Here is a 21,017-nt window from a genome sequence, read left to right on the forward strand (position 1 = left end):
GCACGTGGCTTAGTGCCTGCTTGTTGAATCTACCCCCAATAAGTGTCTGAGCATCCCATGAGCAGCTCCTTCCTGCGACTGAGATGAGAGGCCAGCGTGGTGTGGAGGGCATTTCCGGGTTCTCCCCTACGATTTCCAGGTCCCGGGGGGCAGCCAGCCCGTGGCCGCAGCACATAGAGAGCTGCCCCATCTGCGTCTCAGGAGCTGTGCTTCTTGCGGTACCCGGAGGTCCAGCTGCTCCTTAGGGAGGGGAAGAGAGTGCCCAGCTTAGAGCAGCATCTCTGCTTAGAGTCCTTCCTGCCAGCTTCAGAGAATCTGATTTGTCCGTCAGTGATGTCACATGTCGGAAGTGGACACATCGAGTTGCTAATCCCACGTTGCATTAGTGTGCGGACTGTTGGACTTCTCTCTGAAGCCCCTCGGACAGTCCAGGGCAGACTTAAATTTGTAAAATTAGCCTACTAAGTTTGCTTTTCTGGGGACCTCCAGCATCCCCTCCTCAGTAACATCCCCCCCACCCGTACAGCAGTATCGATGATGTATACATATATGTGTGTGTATATATATATATATATATATATATATTTTTTTTTTTTTTGACTTGGTGGGGGCACTGGGGAGAGGTATGTGTGTTTAAGCAAAGCTGTACGGCCCTCCAGGATTGTGAATAGGTGATTCTGTCCTGGGGTGTGCGATCGTTTTCTCATCTGCGGCTCGGGTGGGGAGATGCTGGCCTCTGCAGGTTGGCTCTCTGCTGCCCCCATCCCGCCCCCTCCCAAAGAAAAGGGCCAAAGCAGGAGGCAAACGAGGAGTAGGGGGCAGAGGGGCGGGGGCTACGGGTACCAGACGACGGGAGGGGGACAGAAAGCCGGCCGCGGGGGTCCTCTCTGTTGGCGCTGTTGGCTGGTGTGCTCGTGCCTGTTTATATTCCATACCCGGTTTGGAGATGTGCCCTTTTCCCTTGGTAGATCTGCTTCAGGCAGCTGAGCGCAGCAGTGTTCTGCTATTAGCCAGCAGCAGCTTGCTTCATTTTTTGTACAAAGAGACGGGAGGAGGGGCGGGGAACACGAGGGGGTCCGGGGCAGCGGTAGACAACGCCGCCTCAAAGGTGCGCAGTGTGCGGCCAGGAGAGACATTACCGCTGCTTCTGATCTGGGCCCTGTGACTCCTCTTTTTTCCCTCCCTCCCCCTTTTTTCCTTTTTTCCTCCCCCCGCCCACTTCCATTCCAATCTTATTTTTTACATTTCCAGCTCCCTTTCTGTTTAGGCTCTACTTTTTATTCCTTGAGGTGGGTTTTCTCCCCTCCCCATCGCAGAGAGCTGCCTTTTATTTTTGATGTTTGACAACAGTCTTTGAAGATTTTCTAGTTCAGAGTAGCGTCTGATGGGCTGGTTGTACTCCAGAGGGAGAGCAAGCGGGGCTCCTCGCAGTGCGACCAACTGCTCCTGCCCGCGGCGCGCGCTGCCGGGACCATGGCTCTCCGCTGCCAGGACCATGGCTCTCCGTGAGGCTGCGGCCCCGGCGCATAAAGCGCCCGAGCAGCCCGGGCCCCGCGCCGCCCGCTCTCCGCGCGGCCGTGGACGCACCGCGGTGCCCGTCCCCAGGCCCTGGCAGCCCCCTGACTGCGTCCGCCCCGTGTCCTCCCCGCGCCCCGCAGAGAACCCACCGCCTGCCCAAGGAGATGACCCCCGTGGAGCCCGCCGCCTTCGCGGCCGAGCTCATCTCCCGGCTGGAGAAGCTGAAGCTGGAGCTGGAGACGCGACACAGCCTGGAGGAGCGCCTGCAGCAGATCCGAGAGGTGGGCGCCGCCCCGCCCCCGGCCCGGGGTGGGGGTGGGGGCCCTTCTGCTGACCCCGGCGCCCCCCGACTGCTGCCTTGCCTTCCAGGACGAGGAGAAGGAGGCCTCCGAGCTGGCGCTGAGCGCCCGGGAGGCGGGGCCCGCCCAGCACCCCCTCTCCCTCCTGCCATCGGGCAGCTACGAGGAGGACCCGCAGACCATCCTGGACGACCACCTGTCCAGGGTCCTCAAGACCCCCGGCTGCCAGTCCCCGGGCGTGGGCCGCTACAGCCCCCGCGCACGCTCCCCGGACCAACATCGCCGCCACCACCTCCTGCAGCACCGCGCGCCCCCGCCCCCCGGGGGCCCGCTGCTTACCCCCGCCGCCGCCCCGGCCGGCTGCCCCCTCCTCGGGGCCCGGGGCTTCGTGAGCAGGCAGACGACGAAGCACGTCCACCACCACTACATCCACCACCACGCCGGCCCCCGGACCCGGGAGGAGGTGGAGGCTGAGGCCGCCCAGCGCGCGCGCTGTCCCTGCCCCGTCCCCATCCCCGGGGGCGCCGACTACCCCTGCTGCGCCAAGTGCAAGAGCCACCCTGGGGCGCCGGAGCCCGCGGCGGCCGCGCAGGCTGGGTAGGTGTCCCGTGGTAGTAGGGTCAGGGTCGCAGGCGCTGGGCCGCAGGGAGGGCGGCGGGGCGGGCGGGGGCATGGGGCTGGGCAGCAGGTCCCCCTCGCCCGCCGGCTTGGAGGGGCCCCGGAGTGGGAGGCAGAGGCGGCCGGGGTCCTCGGGATGGATGCGCTCCTCGTTCCCCGCAGCGGCAGCGGCCGCGGCCGCGGCGCCGTCCCACCCCGACGGAGCGGGAGAGGCTCGGAGCCGGGCCCGGCTGGGCCAGCCCGGGAAGGAGGGGCCCCCGGCGGAGCTGGGCCGCTGCAGCCGCCCGGGGAGGAGGGAGACCGGGCGCAGGACGTATGGCAGTGGGTGCTGGAGAGCGAGCGGCCGGGAAAGCCCAAGCCGCACAGGTGAACACGGCCGGCTTGCCGCCCCGGGAGGGGCGGGGTGGGGGTGGGAGGGCCTCTGCGCCGAGCGCGACCTCGGCCTCGGCCGGCGGCTCCTGCCCCGCTAGTCGTGAGCGTTCGACTGGGCGGCCCGCAGGAGTGCCGCGCCGGGGCCACGCGCCCAGCCGCGTTACCGTCGCGTTTTCTTTTCTCCCGTTGCCTCTGATTTCTCTTGAAGTCGCGCTTTCTGGCCCCCTAATCCCGTGTCTCCCCTCGACTCTCTCTCGCCCTTGCCCGTTCAGTGCCCAAAGCACCAAGCGGGCCTACCCCGTGGAGGGCGCCCGAGCATCCCCAGCCGGCCGTCACCACCTGTGGGCGGGCAGCAGCGGGCACCCCCGCGCCGCCCCCCGCGCCCACCCGTTCACCCAGGACCCTGCGGTGCCTCCCCTGACCCCACCCAACACCCTGGCGCAGCTGGAGGAGGCCTGCCGCCGGCTGGCGGAAGTGTCAAAGCCCCCGAAGCAGCGGTGAGTGGCTGGGGCGGCCGATGGCGGGTCTCCTTTCCGGCCTCTAGGAACGGCTCCCCTGAGCTAGCCGAAGGGCTAACTGGGACCTGGCGAGGCATGGGAGGAGGAAGCCCTCACAGCTCCCGTTCCCTTAGGAAGGCCCTGACGGTGAGGTGAGCTTACGAGGAGCCGTGACCGATGGGGCTTCTAGAGCCTTCAGCCCTCTGCATGGGCTGCAGCGTCCAGTGCTGGGCTCCTGGGGGGCTTAGCACAGTACTGCCAGGTCTCCAGGGGCTGCTGTCAACACAAGGCCTTGGTTGGGTCTCCACGGGGATGGAAGTCGGAGGCGGGGGAGAGCGCTTCTCTGACTGCTTCCCATTGGCCCCGGGGACGGCAGGCTTCCGTCTAAGTCCTTGGTGTCCTCAGGTGCTGCACGGCCAGTCAGCAGAGGGACAGGCACCACTCGGCCACTGGTCAGCCAGGAGCCACACCCTTCTCCAGCCCAAGCCTGGCTTCGGAAGAGTGAGTGTCTTTACCTGGTGTTGCTGAGATCCGCCCAGAGGGTTTGGTTTTCAGGGTATTCTCTATCGGGGGCTGTGGTTTTTGAAAACTTTCTTTTCGTCTGTAAAATCACCTTCGTTTTTATATTAGCAACAAGGAACAGTAAACCCAGATGTTGCCGTAAATTAGGATCTCAAAAAACCCCACCTGCACCAAGAAACGCATCGTGACTTGTACACAAGTGTTCCCTCCTGAAGTGGTGGATGGCTCAGGGTTCCTGGACTCAAGCTCAGACGGGAAGCCTTTAGCTGATGGGTAGAGGGACCCCAAACCCAGATGGAAAAGTTGTCCCCATTAGCCCAGAAAGTTAGCGAGTTGGAAAACCATCTTTGTGCCACACTGAGCGGGAGGGTGCTTCTCCACCGTTGCAGGGACAGAGAGGGGACCATCTTTGCTGTTTTGCAGGGGGAGCAGCACATCTTCCCCACTGGTCCCACGATTCCTGTCCTAAACATACACTCTTGTAAACTGGGCAGGGAAGCCAGGCTTCGTTTCACTCCAGGGTGGTGCATTGAAAAAGCGTTAGGTTGCAGAGATCTAAAGTGGCGTAAATCATTAAAGTTTTTTTTTTGTTAGCTTCTTCATTGTGAGCAATGAACAGTGTTCGAACTGAGAAGACCTCCACCCTGTTAACAATTGGTGGACCTTAAGTTGACCAGCTGTCCGGGCATGCATCTTTTTTTTTTTTAAGCCACTCCACAAAAACTCAGAAGTTGAGATGACTGAGGGCTGACCCCATCCCCCGCCAGTGGGCTCTGGCTTTCCGGGCTCATGCCACTCCTGGGTTTGTCCCTACAGCAGACACTGGTCGCAGCGAGTGTCCCTGTGGCTCTGGGTGGGTTTCTTCTTTCTCACCTTCCTTGGCAAGCACCCCATTGGTGCCCCCCCTGATGGCCACTACTCTGTCCTCCCATTGGGTGGAAGGAGATGGTCCCTTCCTGGTTGCCCCACACAGATGACCCGAGGGAGGACCGTGTGTCCACCAGAGATGGCTGCCTCTGTGATACGGGACCCGCACCCTCGTGGTGTACAGTTGCAGCTGGACTTTATCTCTGAAGACAGCACCCCTGGATGTGTATGTGCACACGTGCTTGTTGCCTTCAAATGCGGGACTTGTTGCTTTTCCATCTTATTTTCAGTCACAGAGAGGCAAAGAAGCTGGCAGGGGTGCACGCTCTCCAGGCCAGCGAGCTGGTGGTCACCTACTTTTTCTGCGGGGAGGAAATCCCGTACCGGAGGATGCTGAAGGCTCAGAGCCTGACCCTGGGCCACTTTAAAGAGCAGCTCAGCAAAAAGGGAAATTATAGGTAAGCGTCCCACGGCTTCTTTCTGCTTCGGACTTGGTCTGCTCAGAGCCAAGAGCCAGGGTCGCTCCCTGGCTGGGCCAGGCCTGGAGTGGCCGCTGGAGGGGCTGCACGGTGCGTTGCTCTGACTCACTGGCGCTGTCCCCTCCCCCCTCCCGAGAGGACACGGCAGCAGCGGTGGCAGGGAGGGCTCTGTGGGCACCTGGGTGGGCTTTTTTTTTTTTTTACTAGGTGGACGAGACTGAGGGTTAGGGTTAGGAGCAAGGGGTCGGCTGGCTTTGCCAGGAGAGCTGGGCTGGGGCTGCCTCGTGGATGCTCTGCCTGAAAGGGGCGAGGGGTGCGGGGGGAAGCTAGGGAGAGAACAGACGGACGAAGAGACTGCCTGAGGAGGAGGCTGAAAGGCTGCCCTCCTGGCACGTCTGGGAGAGGCCGTCCTCACCGAAGGCTCAGGGACAGGCAGAGACCACTACCTGCACTGTGGCAGCGTCCTCTTCCCTCAGCCTCCGTGTTCCAAGTCATGTGGGACAGGGTTGCCTGTAACAGAGGAAGGGCAGGACCTGTGGGTGGGCACGGGAGGTGGGGTCAGGGCTGGCCACTCCTCCTGCTGGGGCCTCGGGACGGGAACCCACCCTTCCTCCGGGCTTCCTGTCCCCTCAACACAGTCCAGAAGCCCACCCTGGCCTGCCGGACCCTGGATGGGATTCAAGAGCCGGGGGCTGGCCCTGGGCGTCTCTCGGTCACTTTCCCCTCGACATGGGGCAGGTGATGACCAGAGTCCTACCTGCCCCTTCTCGGCGGCCTTCATCCCAAGGGAACCCGTGGGTTCCATCCCACTGTGTCCCGGGTGCTTTGTGCAGGGTTGGGACAGGAGAGGCGGGAGATTAGAGAGGAGACAGCCCGGGCCCGGCAGGTGCCCCCCTGCTGCTTCCCCGAGCAGGGATGGCACGGAGAGCTCTAACACACTTCAGCACCTGCTGGGCGTGCGCCGGCTCTGGACCCCTGGCAAGCCCACCCCCGGGGCCCGTGACCCCAGCCCTTCCAGAGCAGCCACTTCGACTGGGGCCGGTGGGGGGTGGGGGGAGAGGGGCTGATTTGGGCAGCGGCCCAGAGTGACTCTGTTTGCAGGGAAGGGACGTGGCTCAGGGCTGGGACCCTGCAGGTGCCCGACAGTGGGGCCTGGAGCTGGGCTGAGATCTTTCCCTTTTACACCCGGGCAGAGACAGTTCTGGAAATGAACCAGAGGACTGGGGAACGGGCCTGGCTCCTTCTTCTTCTTTTTTTAATCTTGAACAGACACAAGGTGAAACTAATTACACAAGTGTGCCCCTCCAGGGATTCATTTTGATCTCAGCTTTGGCTCGGCTGGACTTTGAGTGGAACCGCAGGTGACCTTGAGGGGAGCAGGGCCGAGGGGCGCTGAGCAGAGGCTGCAGGGACGGCCCCACACGCAGCCACTCGAGCCCCATCTGGCTCGGAGTTTTTTCTAAGGCGCACTCAGCAAGCCTGGCTTTGAAGCCCTGGCCTCCCCTTTAATGCACACAGACTGAAACAAATGGGTGACTGGCAGATTCTTTGCTGATTGGATCAGGCTGCGGCCCTTCCCAGCCGCCTTAGGTGGCTCCACCGGCTCCCCGGGCCGGAGCTGGACCCTTTGCCCGCTGGGTCGGGAGGGCACCGGGCGCCACGCCTCGTCCTCCCGGCGGGGTGGCACTGCAACCCTCACCTCGCACCCCTCACTGCCGCCCGCCATCCGAAGCCCAGTGAGGATGGGGCGGGGAGCGGGGACCTGGGCTGCGCTCAGCAATCTCAACGTGGCAGAGCTTCAGAGCAGCCCCTGCAGACGTGCCAGATGGCAGAAGGAAGCAGGTTTGCCACACAAAGCAGGTCGCAGTGGAAGAGAAGCTGAGGGCAGCGCAGTGCCTTTGAAGTCTCGGGGAGCGGGGGAGGGCCGGGGAGGAGGTCACAGTCAGGGACAAGGTCACTCGCTGCGTGTCTCTGCTCAGAGGGCCCCGAGGCCTGCCCAGGGTGGCGTAGGCATTGGAGCCTCTCATTTAGAAAGAACTGCTCCCCCTGCCCAGGGTCTCCTGTGCACAGCGCCCCTCCCCCAGCTTTCATCGGGCCCCCTGGGACTCTGCCCCCCTCGAGCCAGAGTGTCTTCGCCGCTGACCCCCTCGAGCTGGGCGGTCACCCCGATGCCTTAGCCCAGCCGGGAACGCCAGAAACCCAGACCCTTGACTAAATGCAGCTGTTTCACTGGGTTTAGCCTTATCTCCTATGAAAGTACTTGGCTGGCCTTCATTAAAGAGGAAAGAAATTTAGCTCTAACCAAGGGGAATTTTAAAAAACTTTTTAAGGAGAAAAGACAAAAACAGAAAACCACTGTAACCCTGAGACGCAATTACCTTTTTTTTTTTTTTGAGACGCTATTACCCTCCCCCCAGGGGACCGTGACCCTCCCTCCACGAGTGGCCTTTATTGGCTGAAGATGACAGCTTGCAGGGGCGAGTTTAAAGCGGCTGAGGGGTCTCCCTGGCCTGGGACGGGGAGGGATAGGCCTTGGCTTCATGTCCTGGGAAGGGGCTTGGGTGGGCCTGGCCAAGCGGGACAGCAGTTTTCAGACATGACTCTCCTGGGACAGGCTGGTCATTTGTGTCCTTACAGCTAAACAGGCTTCAAGCAAGAAGCCGGGGTGGGATCGAAGGAAGGAGCTTTTTTAATCAGCGGGCAGAATGGGGGCCTTTAGCGTTTGCCCTGGAGGAGGGGAGGGAAGGAGCCGGGCAGAGGGGAGAGTAGCAGGGGTCTCAGTGGCTGCAACCCCAGGAGGCAGTGGGCTGCCCACCTCCTGCGGTGACCATAGGGGTAGCAGCCTGTCCTGGCCCCCCCAACCCAAGCTGTGGCTGACACCAGCCGGGAGGGCTGGCCCTTGGGCGCTGGAGGGCAGGGAGCCTGAGAGGTGCCAATCTTCCGCAGACTCCTACTGAGTCGGGGGTCTCTTTGAGGAACCCACCCCTCCAGGCATGCCTTGCGCTCCCCCGCCCCTCTCCCCCAAAAAATAAAGTGGGGAGAAAGAAGCAGCTGTCTCTGCAAAGGGTACCTCTCACAGTGTGTATTGGGTGACAGTGCTGGGCCTCAGCATTGCTGGCAGCTGGGGGTGACCAGCCACTGCCGCCTCCGGGGTCCCTGCCTGGCTTTGCCCTCCGACCAGCCGCACGAAGCAGACCCGGGCGGAGACTTCCCTGCCACCCGCGGTAGCGGCATTCTCAGACCCCTTCGCCCCCAGCGCCAACAGTCTCTCCTCTCAAACTGAGTAGAAAATGCAGCTTTACCAAGCCACGTGTTGGGTTTTCCTTTTAAGGTATTACTTCAAAAAAGCGAGCAACGAGTTCGCGTGTGGAGCCGTGTTTGAGGAGGTCTGGGACGACGAGGTGGTGCTGCCCACGTACGAGGGCCGGATCCTGGGGAAAGTGGAGAGGATCGACTGAGCCTCGGCGTCTGGCTCAGGCCACCGGCCTCGGACAGGACGGCTCTTGGCTCTTGTAGACGCTGACGGTATTGGAGAGACCGCCGTGCATAACCTATGACTTCCTAGGGCTCCACGTCCATCAGCTAGGAGAAACTGTGTAGCTCATCTGGACAGGAATCCTTCCTGCTATTTATAGGACAGTCGACTCCCCCGCCCCCAGTTTGTGGATATGCTGCTTTAAACACGGAAGGGGGAGAGAGGAAGTTTTCGTGGTTCTGTTTCACGGAAAGAGGATTTAAGCTGTGCTGTGCGTTTCTCCAAGTGAACGTAGACTTTTTAAAAAATGGTGTCCTACCGTTGACACACGCAGAAATTGGTGCATCTTTTTTCCCCAGGGCTGCTCTATTTTGTCATAAAGGTCTTGAGGTTTGATTTTGGGGCCCTCCTGTCGGACAGGATGGTTCATTGTGGAGGAGAGGGGGAGCCTCCCCAGGGCCCCAGGTTCACCCTGTGACTTCGGGAGCTCCCCACCAGGGCCCAGCACCCGACGGCTGAGGCCTTCTGGAACCATGTGGTTCGACTTGTGCTTTTCTTGAGATGACAACTCCTTGGGAGTCTTTTAAAATTAGTCTTTGGACCCCAGCCATTCTGGAAACTACCCCCTCCCCTTGCGCCCCACCCGGCAAAGAAGCGAACAGTTGTGGGAAGACCTAGCAGCACCTTTCCTCCAGACACCTGCATCGTGACGTTCGGGTTTTTACATTAACTTAATCTGTGCGTTCTGTTTGCCAGCGTTCCTTGTACCATAGGTCTGTATATATTGTACGGAAAAGAGTATTAATCCACTATCTCTAGTGCTTGACCTTGAATCAGTACAGTACCTGTACCTGCACGGTGTCCACGCCGTGTGTCGCCCTATATTGAGGGCTCCAGCTTTCCCTTGTTTTTTGAAAGGGGTTTATGTATAAATATATTTTATGCCTTTTTATTACAAGTCTTGTACTCAATGACTTTTGCCATGGCATTTTGTTCTACTTATACTGTAAATTATGCATTATAAAGAGTTCATTTAAGGAAAATTACTTGGTACAATAATTATTGTAATTAAGAGATGTAGCCTTTATTAAAATTTTATATTTTTCAAAATACCGGCCTCGTCTTTGAATCCCCTGGGGTGGAAGTGGGTTAGAGGCACCCTTTTGTAGGTGAACATTCTTCGCTTGATTTTTCCCACTTTGCTCGAGCCCATTTCTATCTGACCTGGAGCTCTTCTTACCCTACTGGCATTTAGAAAAACAATTTTTTCAAAATCACCTGGTTGCTGACTGGCTGAGGATTTTCTCATCGTGGAGCAGGTGTGGACAGCATCTCCTCTGATGTCCTCCGCCCATCTGCCACCTGGATTCAGCCTCTTCCTCCCAGGCAGATGCCTGCCATCCGGCCAGGTAGGTACAGGTGATGAGCTGGGATGGGGTCCTCCCAGGAGTACTTGTGTTTTAATAGGTGTCTCGGGGGTGAAAAGCCACTGAAAATGGTGTGCAGGTCGTGAATACCCAGTGGGGTCAGTGAACCTTGATCTCGGTGGTACTCGGCCATCCTCCCAATGGCTGGGTAGACCAGACGGTTCAGTGAGAAGAGTGCACTGTTCACCGACAGTTTGCTTTGTGTGACCATTGTTCATCCAACAAACACGTGTCCCGTGCCCGTGCTCAGAGCACTCAGGGCTGCGCTGCATTCCAGATCCCAGAGAGCAAGTCCATGTAAAGGAGGCCTATGATGAGCCCGTTTTGAAATAAATGTCCAAAGAGGAAAAGGTGTGGGAGGGAGGGATAAATTAGGAGTTTGGGGTTAGCAGATACACACGACTATATATAAGATAGATAAACAACAAGGACCTACTGTATGGCACAGGGAACTCTGCTCACTATCTTGTAATAACCTGTAATGTAAAAGAATCTGGAAAAGTATATATGATAATCACTGCTGTACATCTGAAATGCAACATTGTAAATCAATGATACTTCAAAATAAAAAAAATTTTCTAATCTTTAAAAAAGTCTACAAATAATAAATGCTGGAGATGGTGTGGAGAAAAGGGAACCCTCCTACACTGTTGGTGGGAATGTAAATTGGTGCAACCATTACGGAGAACAGTATGGAGGTTCCTCAGAAAAGTTGCCATATGATCCAGCAATCCCACTCCTGGGCATATACCTGGACAAAACTATAATTCAAAAAGATACATGCACCCCTATGTTCAGAGCAGCATGACTCACAATAGCCAAAACATGGAAACAACCTAAGTGTCCGTCAACAGATGAATGGATAAAGAAGATGTGGTATAGATCTATACAATGGAATACTACTCAGCCATAAAAAAAGAATGAAATAATGCCATTTGCAGCAACATGGATGGACCTAGAGATTGTCATAAGTGAAGTAACTCAGAAAGGCAAATACCATATGATATCACTTACATGTGGAATCTAAAATACGACACAACTCATCTACGAAACAGAAACAGACTCACAGAGGACAGACTTGCGGTTGCCAAGGGGGAGGGGGTGGGGGAGGGATGGAGTGGGAGGTTTGGGGTTAGCAGATGCAAACTATCATATACAAGATGGATGAACACCAAGGTCCTACCGTAGAGCACAGGGAACTATATTCAGTATCCTCTGATAAACCACAGTGGAAAATAATATATTAAAAGAATGTATATATGTGTATAACTGAATCACTTTGCTGTACAGCAGAAATGAACACAACATTGAAAATCAACTACAATAAAATTTAAGAAAAAGTGTCTGTGATGGCAGTTGGACTTGACTTCTCAGGAGTGGGGTCTGCGGCGGATCTGGTTGACTTTTTGCTCCTCTGTAGGCTGGTTCAGGGCCGACGAGGCAGAGGAAGGCAGGGGATGGGGGCTGCGCGGGGATGGGGGCGGGGCTGGCTTGCACTGCGCAGCCTCGCGTGGCCGTGTGATGAGGCGGCTGCCAGGGGAGCTGGCGAGAGTCCGGGCTGCAGGATTCGGTGATCTTGGTCCTCAGGATGCAGGTAGCTGCACCCTTCCCCTCCTGCTGGAATGGGGGCTCATACCAGGGTATCCCAGACCCACTCCCAGAATCGTAAGGCTCTTTCCAATCCGGAAGGATGAAGAGGCTCAAGCTCTTGTGCCTGGGGGGCGTGGGGGGGTTAGGGCTTTTCGTGTTCAGGCCTTTGGGTTCATCCCATGAGAATAATGAAGTCTAACACGGACTTGGGTTTCAGACAAACCTGAACCCAAGTCCTGGTGCCACCACCTCCTGGGGGACCGTGGGCACCTTCCCAGCAGCATCTGTGGGACAGAAACCAGATGAGGTGACCACTCGTGCTTGTACCTCTTCGCAGGGGGCCCGTATCTCTGCTTCTTGTTTTCACCGTCTGGGGCTCCTCACCTGGCGGGGATGGGCTTCTGGGATCCCCAAACGCTTGACATTGTTTGCAGAATCACCTGTGCCTTCCTCTGACGAGAAGGTCTATGGCTTTACTAGAATATTCGAAAGAAAAAGCTAAAACGAAAGCCCTCCCTCTTCCAGGCCCTCGGGTCTCAGCGGGGAGCTGGTGAGACACAGCTGCCCCCCGACCCAGATCCGCCCCCAGCCCCCGTCCACGCCCCGGGGAGGCCTGGCTGCGATGGAGCCTCACGGCTCCGGTCCTCTTCCACCTTCCCTCTAGAAACCCCAGCTGTAAATCGGGCTCACCAACCTCATCTTCATTTCCTAGGCGCTCCGGCCTCATTTTCTTGATTAATTGCCTACCAGCTCGTCAGAGGAGCAGCACAGACCAGGGGGCTGAGTCCACTCTGGGCTGCGCTTGTTGGAGCTTTTACAGCTCCATCCTCGCTCCCTGGGTGATCATTAGCTCCTCGCGTGGAAATTCCAGCCCTGCCCCTCTTCCTGCTGGAACATCTGGGCGCGGGCGTCCGGCTTCTCCTGCCCTGGCATAGAACCTAGAAGTGGGGGGCAAGGCACTGGTAGGCTGCTGGAGTCGGAAACTGAGACTTTTCAGCCGGAGCCTCGCTTTGGCCCCAGCGCATCTTTAAATTTTTCTTTATCAAGTCTGACCTTACACGGTACCTGGAAAATCTGTGTGGACCCTCACCTAGGGGACAGTTCATGTGGAGATGTGGGGTTTGGGGAAAAGGATCCTGTCTTCTTCTCCCCCAACCTCAGGGACTGTAATCGTATTGTCAAAAGGAAGGAAATTGGAAATCACCCCAAAGAAAGTAGTCCAATGTATCTGAATAATCAAGTAAAACTGGGTTTTTTTGTGGTTGTTGGTTTGTGTGGTTTCTTTCTTTTGTGAAAAAAAAAAAAGTTCCTCTTTTTTTACCTTTAATAAATAATTTGGTTGTACAGAAACTGCCAAAATTACATAGAAGCTTCAAAAGAGTGGTTTACATCTTTCTTAGCAATTGTCTCACTTTATCAACCAGATTTTCTAAAACTCTGATATGAGAGTGAGCCTCTGCTGTATTTGTCCCAGGAAGTGGGTAGTAGTGATATGGTTTACAACATATATACACACACCACCACCACCACCACCAAAACCAAAACAAACAAAAAATGCGTTTAGGTCAATGCTGGCTGTTACCAGAATCATCCCAGCATAGAGCTTAGCACCTAGCGGGCCCTCAATATTTGAGGCAACGAAGGAAAAGGAGACAATAAAAATTATCTATAGTAGGACTACCTAAGATTCAGATAACCACTATTACACTTTGCAGTATCCTTCCAGGTTAGAATACACACACACACACACACACACACACAAAAGCATAGGACATTATAGTATATACAATTTTGTAATCTGCATTTTTCACTCAATAACATCTTTGGCATATGTCCATATCAATAAATATTTTTCTCTATTCTTCTACAACATGACATAAATGTATGGCTGAACTATACCTTATTTAACTCATCACTTATGGTTGGACATTTATCTAGTTTCCAAATGATGCAATTAGAAGCCACATTGTAATGAAATCTTCATAGTGGATTGGTAGTCTGAGCTAAACAGTCTTTAATTATTAGGATGAAGGTTTTTCGTGGAGAATCACTCGATGAAAGGTCCTTTTTAGGACTTTGGCCACATCCTGTCTGTGAATCCTTGACTGTGACCCCCCAGTGACTGGCTCACGGGCGACACTCAAGCCGGGTTTGTGGCTTCAATTTCCCTCTCAAGCCTGGATAGTCGAGGCTCACCTTAATCTGAGCCCAGCCTGTCTCTCTGCTGTGATTTCCGCTTGCGAGCTGGCTAGTCTTGAGCAATGAATTTCCCTCTACTTGGGTTTGCCTCTTTGTAAAACGAGCGTCATGAACATCCTTCAGGGTGCTGATGACAGTTGCTAAGGTGTGCACGGTTTTCAGAAGAGAGTCTGGCCCATGATAAGGGTCTCGTACACGTCAGCCGCTATTGTCCCCTGCCGTCTGGGTTCAGGCCTGACTCTGCTCAGCCCTCTTCCTTCTTCCTCTTTTACCTGTAATGAAGCCCTGTCCCCCTGTCGTTGCTCCCCGCTTCCCCAGCCTTCCCTCTCAGAACCCCAGAACTCGCTCAGCCTGTGCTCACATTGGCTATTTTTTCCTTTTTCCTCCCCTGAGCTATAAGCCACTTGGAGAGCAAGGCCTGTGGCTCAGAACTCAACGTGCAAGAACTTTACAGATAGAAGGTCACCCGGAGTGATAGAGAAAGTGCGAGGTCAAGTTCATCCAGACATCCCATGACCACACCACCCTCCTGAACCCCATATCCGACTTCGCTCCGTTTTCCCAAACTCGGCTTTGGCCCAAATTATGTCATCGGGCGCCCCAGACGTGTCAGACGTGGTGCACGGAGAGGATCAGAGGACAGTCCGATGGTCTGGAGGTTGAGGGTTGGCTTTCTCTCCTACCCTCTCCAAGCGATCCTACCAAAAAGAGGAAGCCGGGGGCCAGCTCCCTACGGTGTTGTGTTCGGGGTTGCCAGATTTAGCAAATAAAAGTAGAGGATGCCAGTTAAATCTCAGATAAACAATGAATAATTTTTTGGTGTAAGTATATCTCACACAACAGTCGGGATATGCTTATACTAAAAACTTATCTGAAATTCAAAGGTAACGGGGCGTCGGGCATTTAACCTGGAAAGTCCAGTTGTGATGGGTGCTGTGAATTTCTCACCTGGCCTTCCTCCCATTTTGCTGCTAACGTGCTCTCTTGTACGGCAGAGGCTGGAAAGCTGAGCACCGCATTCTCCCAACCCCTCTGTGTCTGGATGTGAAGTGGGCTCCACCACTTCGTTTCTCTCAGTAGGAGGCAGAGGTATCTTCCCTCTGGCTCGTCGACTGACTTCCAAGTGGTGGAGACACAGGGCTTGTTGCAGCCTCGTGGGTGCCCGTTCTCGGCTCTCTGGTCCCTGAGGGGCTTGGAGCTGGGAGAGATGCCTGACTCCCCTTGGTGGCACCCGGCCACCAGCTCACGGGTGTGTGGTACGTGTAGGACGTGTAGGATCGTAGCAGTGGACCCAGGAACGCTGCCTGGGCAGGTGAGCTCTGCGGAGTTTTGGAAGTCATGACCACAGGCTCAGCCTGGCCTGTTGCTGACTTCTTCACCAAATTTCTAAGTATCTCCTACCCTGTATCAGTTTACTTTATGTTAAAGCACTACATTAGTCTGGGGTGCGGTAACAAAATACCACAAACTGGGTGGTGGAGAACAACAGAATGTATCCTCTCACAGTTCTGGAGGCTGGAAGCCCCAAATCAAGGTCGCAGCAGCACCAGACTCCCCTTGAAACCTGGAGGGAAGTGGACTTCATTGCCTCTCCCAGCTTCTGGTGGCCCCAGGTGCTCCTGACCGGTGGTTGCATGACCCCAGTCTTCACATGGCGATCTCCCTGTGTCTTTTCACACAGCCCTTCCTCTGTATTTGTCTGTGACTAAGCCCAAATGTCCCCTTTTTATAAGGACACCAGTCATTTTAGGTTAGGGCCCACCTTCATCACTGAATCTTAACCTGACTGCATTTGCAAAGACCCTATTTCCAAATGAGGTGCCAGCCTGAGGTACCGCATATTAGGACTTCCCTGTAACTTTTGTAGGGGGGACACACTTCAACCCATAACAAGTACCTAGAGTGATGGCTGTCCCCTGACTGATAGAATGGGGACACCTACCATTTTCTCCTAACAGAAAAAGGAAAGCACATATCTTTCAAAGAGAAAAACTTGAAGCATCATCTTAAGGAGAAACTTCCTCTGACCGCGTGAAAGACCTCCACACTCACCCCGCCCGCCCATCTACTCGGTAACTGCATCTTCCCAGCCTGCCTGCTCTCACAGACCCCAGTAGACTCTGCCGGCTTTTCTTCCACACGCTCTATCCCAACTACTACACACACCTCTGATTTTCATCTCCACTCAGCCTGGGTCAAGCTGGAAAATCCAGGTTGTCTGAATCTTTGACCGTCTGAAAATGAAGCCAGGATCTGGGCGTTTTCCCTCTGTTCTCCTGGAAGGCACAACAGGATGAAAAGCAGGATGCCACCATCTTTCCAAAAAAACATCTTGGCTACCAGGATATAAAACCCTTGGGAGAAATTACGGAATTTCTGTCTCCACAGATTGCCAGGTTGAGAAGACAGTCAATGGTCATCTTTAGGCCCAAAGGCTGCGCCCTAGACTAGATGGAATTTCCAAGTCTCTTCCTCCCTGGGATTCTGAGTTTGGCACAGGCCTGGGTGACTGTATTTTTCCCAAGGGAAACGGTCGGCTCCCTGGTTGCTGGGGGGCAGCTGGGAGGGATGGGGGTAGGTAGAGCTGTTGGCAGGGGAGTCTTACTGACTTTTAGGGGAAGGTTTCTGTCCTGGCAGGGACCTGCATCGGTAAAACGAGCCTCAGCTCCCATCCTCAACCAGGCAGTGGGTGCTCGGGCATCTGTTTCCACGGAGGTGAAGTCTTTTGCGATCTTCAGTTGTGTAGATGGTTTGTGAATCATCGTGGAGCACTTGGCCGGGCTGGAGACAGCAAGGAGCAATTAGTCCTCTGATGGACACGGTTTGTCAACATAAAAGGTTTGGGTGGAAGGGCCGCCAGATGACACCCACTGCTTGGCAGACATGAGACGGCTGCAGGCCTTAGCTGTCCATTCCTACCGCCTGAAAACGCCCAGGGGGTGAGAGAATGGGGAGGGACGTGAGCTGGGGGAGGGGCACAGCTGCTGTGCATCTGAGCCCTGTCCCCTCGGCAGCGCCAGGCCACCTGGAGAAGCAGAGACGCCTCCCAGCCTTGCTTTAGGGGGCAAGGCTGCTTGGGCCACCTGCTTCCCTGTCAGCCAGAGGCTAATTATCCAGACTGAGGGATAGCTGGTCCCAGGGCAAGGGACAGAGAGATGGTGAGAAAATTCATTAAATGGGAGAGTAGATTATGATAGTAAAAGTCTGGCTTATAGAATATTTGATATGAGTTACTTAGAGATTTTTCCTTTAATTTTTTTTTTTTTTGCTAACCACAGAAATAAATAGTCAAGGTAGAAATTTTGAAAAATACATAGAATGACAAAAAAAGACCCTCCAAATCCATCTATAATCCCAATACCCATAGATATCAATTGATAATATTTTGGTGCATTTCCTTCCAATATATGGCATACTCTCTTACTCAGTATTCTGAGCATCTCCCAGTTTTTGAGGATAAATGCCTACATGTGTGAAGTCTTGTATCGTTGCAAGCAAACTTTGTGGCCATGCTGCGGACCGCCCTGGTCACTCTGAAGACCAGCCTCCTGTACCTCCTCTTCCAACGAGAGCCCATCGCACAGCCTCTCCTGCTCAGAGGCAGGCGGCAGGCTAAGCCCAGCAGAGGCTCCTGACTCCCCAGGAATTGTGGAATTCACTTTTGGATGGGGAAGGAATGGCTTGCGGTTCCTGCCTGCCTCGCCTCACCCCTTACCTGTTGGGAGGTCCTTCTTCTGGATCACACCTGCTTGATTCGTTGGCCGCTTGCCTGGTTCCACTGCTCTGCATCTCCCACTTTGTACCACATCTGATGACGTCTGTTTCTGATGCCGGCTGATTTCCACCCTTTGGGCCCCACTTCCTTGTGAGAATCTCCATAAATGACACCGGTGAGATGTTTATCTTGCATTTGTCCCCGCTGTTATTTTAGCTGGCTCTGCGTCCATGTTTTTGTCTCCTGATAATAGTACCTTGGTTTTTCCTTTGGGGAACACCCCTCAGCTATATAAACGGCACAGGATCTGGCCAATTAATACATTCTGTCCCTCTGGCTATCATGACGGGTTCGAGGACGGACACGTGACTAATGTGGATCCAGTGAGAGTCAGCCACGGGGCTCGTGCCAGGAATTCAGAGAATGCTCTCCTTCTGCTGGGGCTTCTGCAATGGGTGCAGAATCCTTGAGCTCCTGGAGACCACAGTGTGCAGAGTGACCCAACCCCAACCCCAGGGTTGAAACCAACAAAGAAGAACTCAGAGCCACAGAGGAAGGGATGGGGGGCAGAGAGAAAGACTGACCAACTTCCATGACATCACTTGGATCCTCAGATTCAACGGCCCCAAAACTTGGCCTTGTGAACCAATAAATCCTGTCATCCCTTTTCTGTCTTAACTCAATTTGACTTGGGTTTTGTTTTACTCAACCAGAAGACTTCTGACTAATAGTACAGCTCCTGTCCCTGGAGTGGGCGGATGTGTTCTCAAGACCGAGAACACACACCACATGGTCTGAAATGGGGAGAGAGAGGTTGGAGGGGGGGACACTTGCCACTTTGAGAAACAGGATGGAGTGATGAAGAGATATCTCAAGTTCAAGTTCTAGAGGATGCCACGTTTAGATGCTTGCAACCAGAGGCTTAGGGTATGTAATGGCCTTTTTTTAAAGTGACTCTTGGGACCTAAGCCCACTCTGGCTCTTCTCTGCTGGACCTCCTCATCGCCAGCATCACCAGCACCTAATGAGAACCACTCTGTGCATGTACTGGGGTGGGGGAACACAGACAGTGAAGACATGGTCCCTGCCCTAGAGGAGGGCCTGGTTCTGATGTAATTCAGGGTGAGGTGTCGCCTGAACGAAGCTTGTCTGGAGACGCAGTGGAGGGCACCTTGGCTTGGCCTCTCCAGAGGAAGGTCACTTTGGGGCTGAGACTTACTGGGGCTTAAGAATTGATCAGGAAAAGAGTGGGAGGGTGGGGCTTCCCTGGTGGCACAGTGGTTGAGAGTCCGCCTGCCGATGCAGGGGACACGGGTTTGTGCCCCGGTCCAGGAAGATCCCACATGCCGTTGGGCGGCTGGGCCCGTGAGCCATGGCCGCTGAGCCTGCGCGTCCGGAGCCTGTGCTCCGCAACGGGAGAGGCCACAACAGTGAGAGGCCCACATACAGCAAAAAAAAAAAAAAAAAAAAAAAGAGTGGAAGGGTGGTCATGGGAGAGGGGACCACTTTGGCCAAGGCCAGGTGGGACAGAAGTGAGAATGGAGGGTCTAGAGGTGGAGCAGGTGATGAAGGGGACCTTGGGGTCTTCCAGGTTGGGGCTCTACCGCCATCAAAGGTGGGGGGTCGATGAGAGAAGCTAACCCTGGTGGAGGCTGGAAGACAGGTGATGGAGACAGAAGATGGAGACACGGAAGATGGAAACACAGAACCAGTGGCAGCAGCTTTCTTCTGCCCCCCCACCCCCGTGCCCTGCTTCCCCTCCCCCTTCTCTCCCCTCCCCTCCCCCACCCCTCCCCTCTCCTGCCTCCCCTCTCCCTCCCCTCTCCCCTCCCCCTCCCCCATCCCCTCTCCCCTTCCTCTTTCTGTCTCCCCCTCCCAGTACTCACAGGGGGTTTGGGGCAGCCCCGTCCCTGCCCTCCTGCACCTACCATCTCTCACAGGCCCATTTTGGCCTCTAGATGCCCCTCCCACAACCCCGGCCATCCCCCACCCCCAAAGGGACCCTCCCGGCAGGGGTCCCCTCGCCCCCAACCCTGGAAGGGAGGTCCTGAGACCGAGAGCCCGGAGCCCAGGGAAGCTGCTTGTGCAGAAGGGAAGTGAGAACCGAGCTGAGTGCTTGTGATTATTTTTCTCCCCAGGGACCACGAGAAAAGACTGCTGGGCTCCGAGTCTTTACAGAGCCTCGCTTCCTTGGCAAGCCGGCACTCCTGTCCAACCCGGAGTGTTTAATTACCAAGGAAAAGAATGATTTTTTTTTTCCCTGAGAATCCATTTAATTATTTGATTGCACAGTAACCAAAGAGTGTGAGAGGCCTGTAGCCAGAAGGGACTTCAAAGCAATACCTTGATGTTGCTGAGTGGAGCGTTAATGGGTTCTGAAAGCAGGCGATTGCTAAAGAGAGAGAAAGTATTCAAAGCGCCCGAGATCCTGCCAGCAATCTCGAAAAATGCATAAACACTGGAATGCTTGCCGGAGAGGGGAGGCCAGTTCAAAGGGACTGCGAGAGTTTTCATGTAAAGTTTAGAGTTTAAGACGTGACTGTTGGTGATGGAGCCTCAGCGTTTGAACTCTTGTTTATTAAAAACAGTTTCCCAGCCGTTCCGCGGCTTCCCAAAGACAACAGAGAAGTGCAGGCTTTTTCAGTGCAGAAGATTTCAGGGCTTCATTGATTTCTACCTAGGGTCTCCCCACTCCTCAAACTGCCTCCCCTGGCCCCCTGCAATCCTTTATGCTTGCTTTCTTTTCTTTTCTTTTTTTTTTATCAAGTTTTTAAGATCCCAGTATCAGAGGCAGACAGGGGCAGAGAGGTTGGGGGGTCTCCTCCCACAGTTTCACCCAGGAGAGCAAGTTGCCCTGCCGTCCTGTTCTGCTGGGAGGGTGGGGACGGAGCTGAAGACTCCCCACCCCCCATCCCAGGTCCCACGGGAGCCCAAGTAGCCGAGGGTCCTTTAGGAGGCCGGGGAGCAGCCTAGACTCTGTGCCCAGCTCTGGTGGCCCAGCGGGGCTGCTGGTGGTGGGCGTCTCCGCCCCCCTCCGCTCCTCCTTGTGTCGCAGCATGACGGAGGGGACCTGGCACTGGCATCTGCCCTCAGAAGGGCAGGAAGGTCTTCAGCTTTCCAGGTCTGATTTCCGGGCCCAGGGACATGGGCCAGTATCTTGCCGGGACCTCAAACTGCTCCTTGATGAGAAAAAAATAGAGGTCACGTTTTCGAGGTGATTTAAATACATGCTAGGAGGGCCCTCAAGCCACAGGACTGCATGGATCCCGCCCCCAAGGCCTCCATTCTGCTGCCACTGACTGCACGGACTTGGGATCTCGTCTGGTCATCTCGCTGCTCCCCGCACCAGGAAGAAATGAACTTCTCCGCGTGGGCCAGGCTGGCACCCAGAAAGCCAGAGGCAGCACGGGGCAGAGCCACAGCTCCCCAGAAGCTGCTC

The 21,017-nt window shown here is 55.3% G+C and overlaps 1 protein-coding gene across 6 annotated transcripts in view; it reads left to right on the plus strand.

Moving 5' to 3' along the window:
- AXIN2 (axin 2) overlaps nt 1–9,757 on the plus strand; it is a 30,955-nt gene extending 21,198 nt beyond the window's left edge. For all 6 annotated transcript variants that reach the window (XM_081218018.1, XM_081218014.1, XM_081218019.1 and 3 more), the window contains exons 5-11: nt 1,659–1,799; nt 1,888–2,414; nt 2,598–2,801; nt 3,080–3,304; nt 3,710–3,805; nt 4,984–5,151; nt 8,504–9,757. In XM_081218018.1, coding sequence (XP_081074144.1) covers nt 1,659–1,799; nt 1,888–2,414; nt 2,598–2,801; nt 3,080–3,304; nt 3,710–3,805; nt 4,984–5,151; nt 8,504–8,630 — 1,488 coding nt within the window. In that variant the 3' untranslated portion in view covers nt 8,631–9,757. The remainder of the gene's footprint in view (nt 1–1,658; nt 1,800–1,887; nt 2,415–2,597; nt 2,802–3,079; nt 3,305–3,709; nt 3,806–4,983; nt 5,152–8,503) is intronic.
- The last annotated feature ends 11,260 nt before the right edge of the window (nt 9,758–21,017 follow it).

The sequence above is a fragment of the Mesoplodon bidens genome (assembly GCF_964165515.1).
Source record: "Mesoplodon bidens genome assembly, chromosome: 19".
Lineage (NCBI taxonomy): Eukaryota > Metazoa > Chordata > Mammalia > Artiodactyla > Ziphiidae > Mesoplodon > Mesoplodon bidens.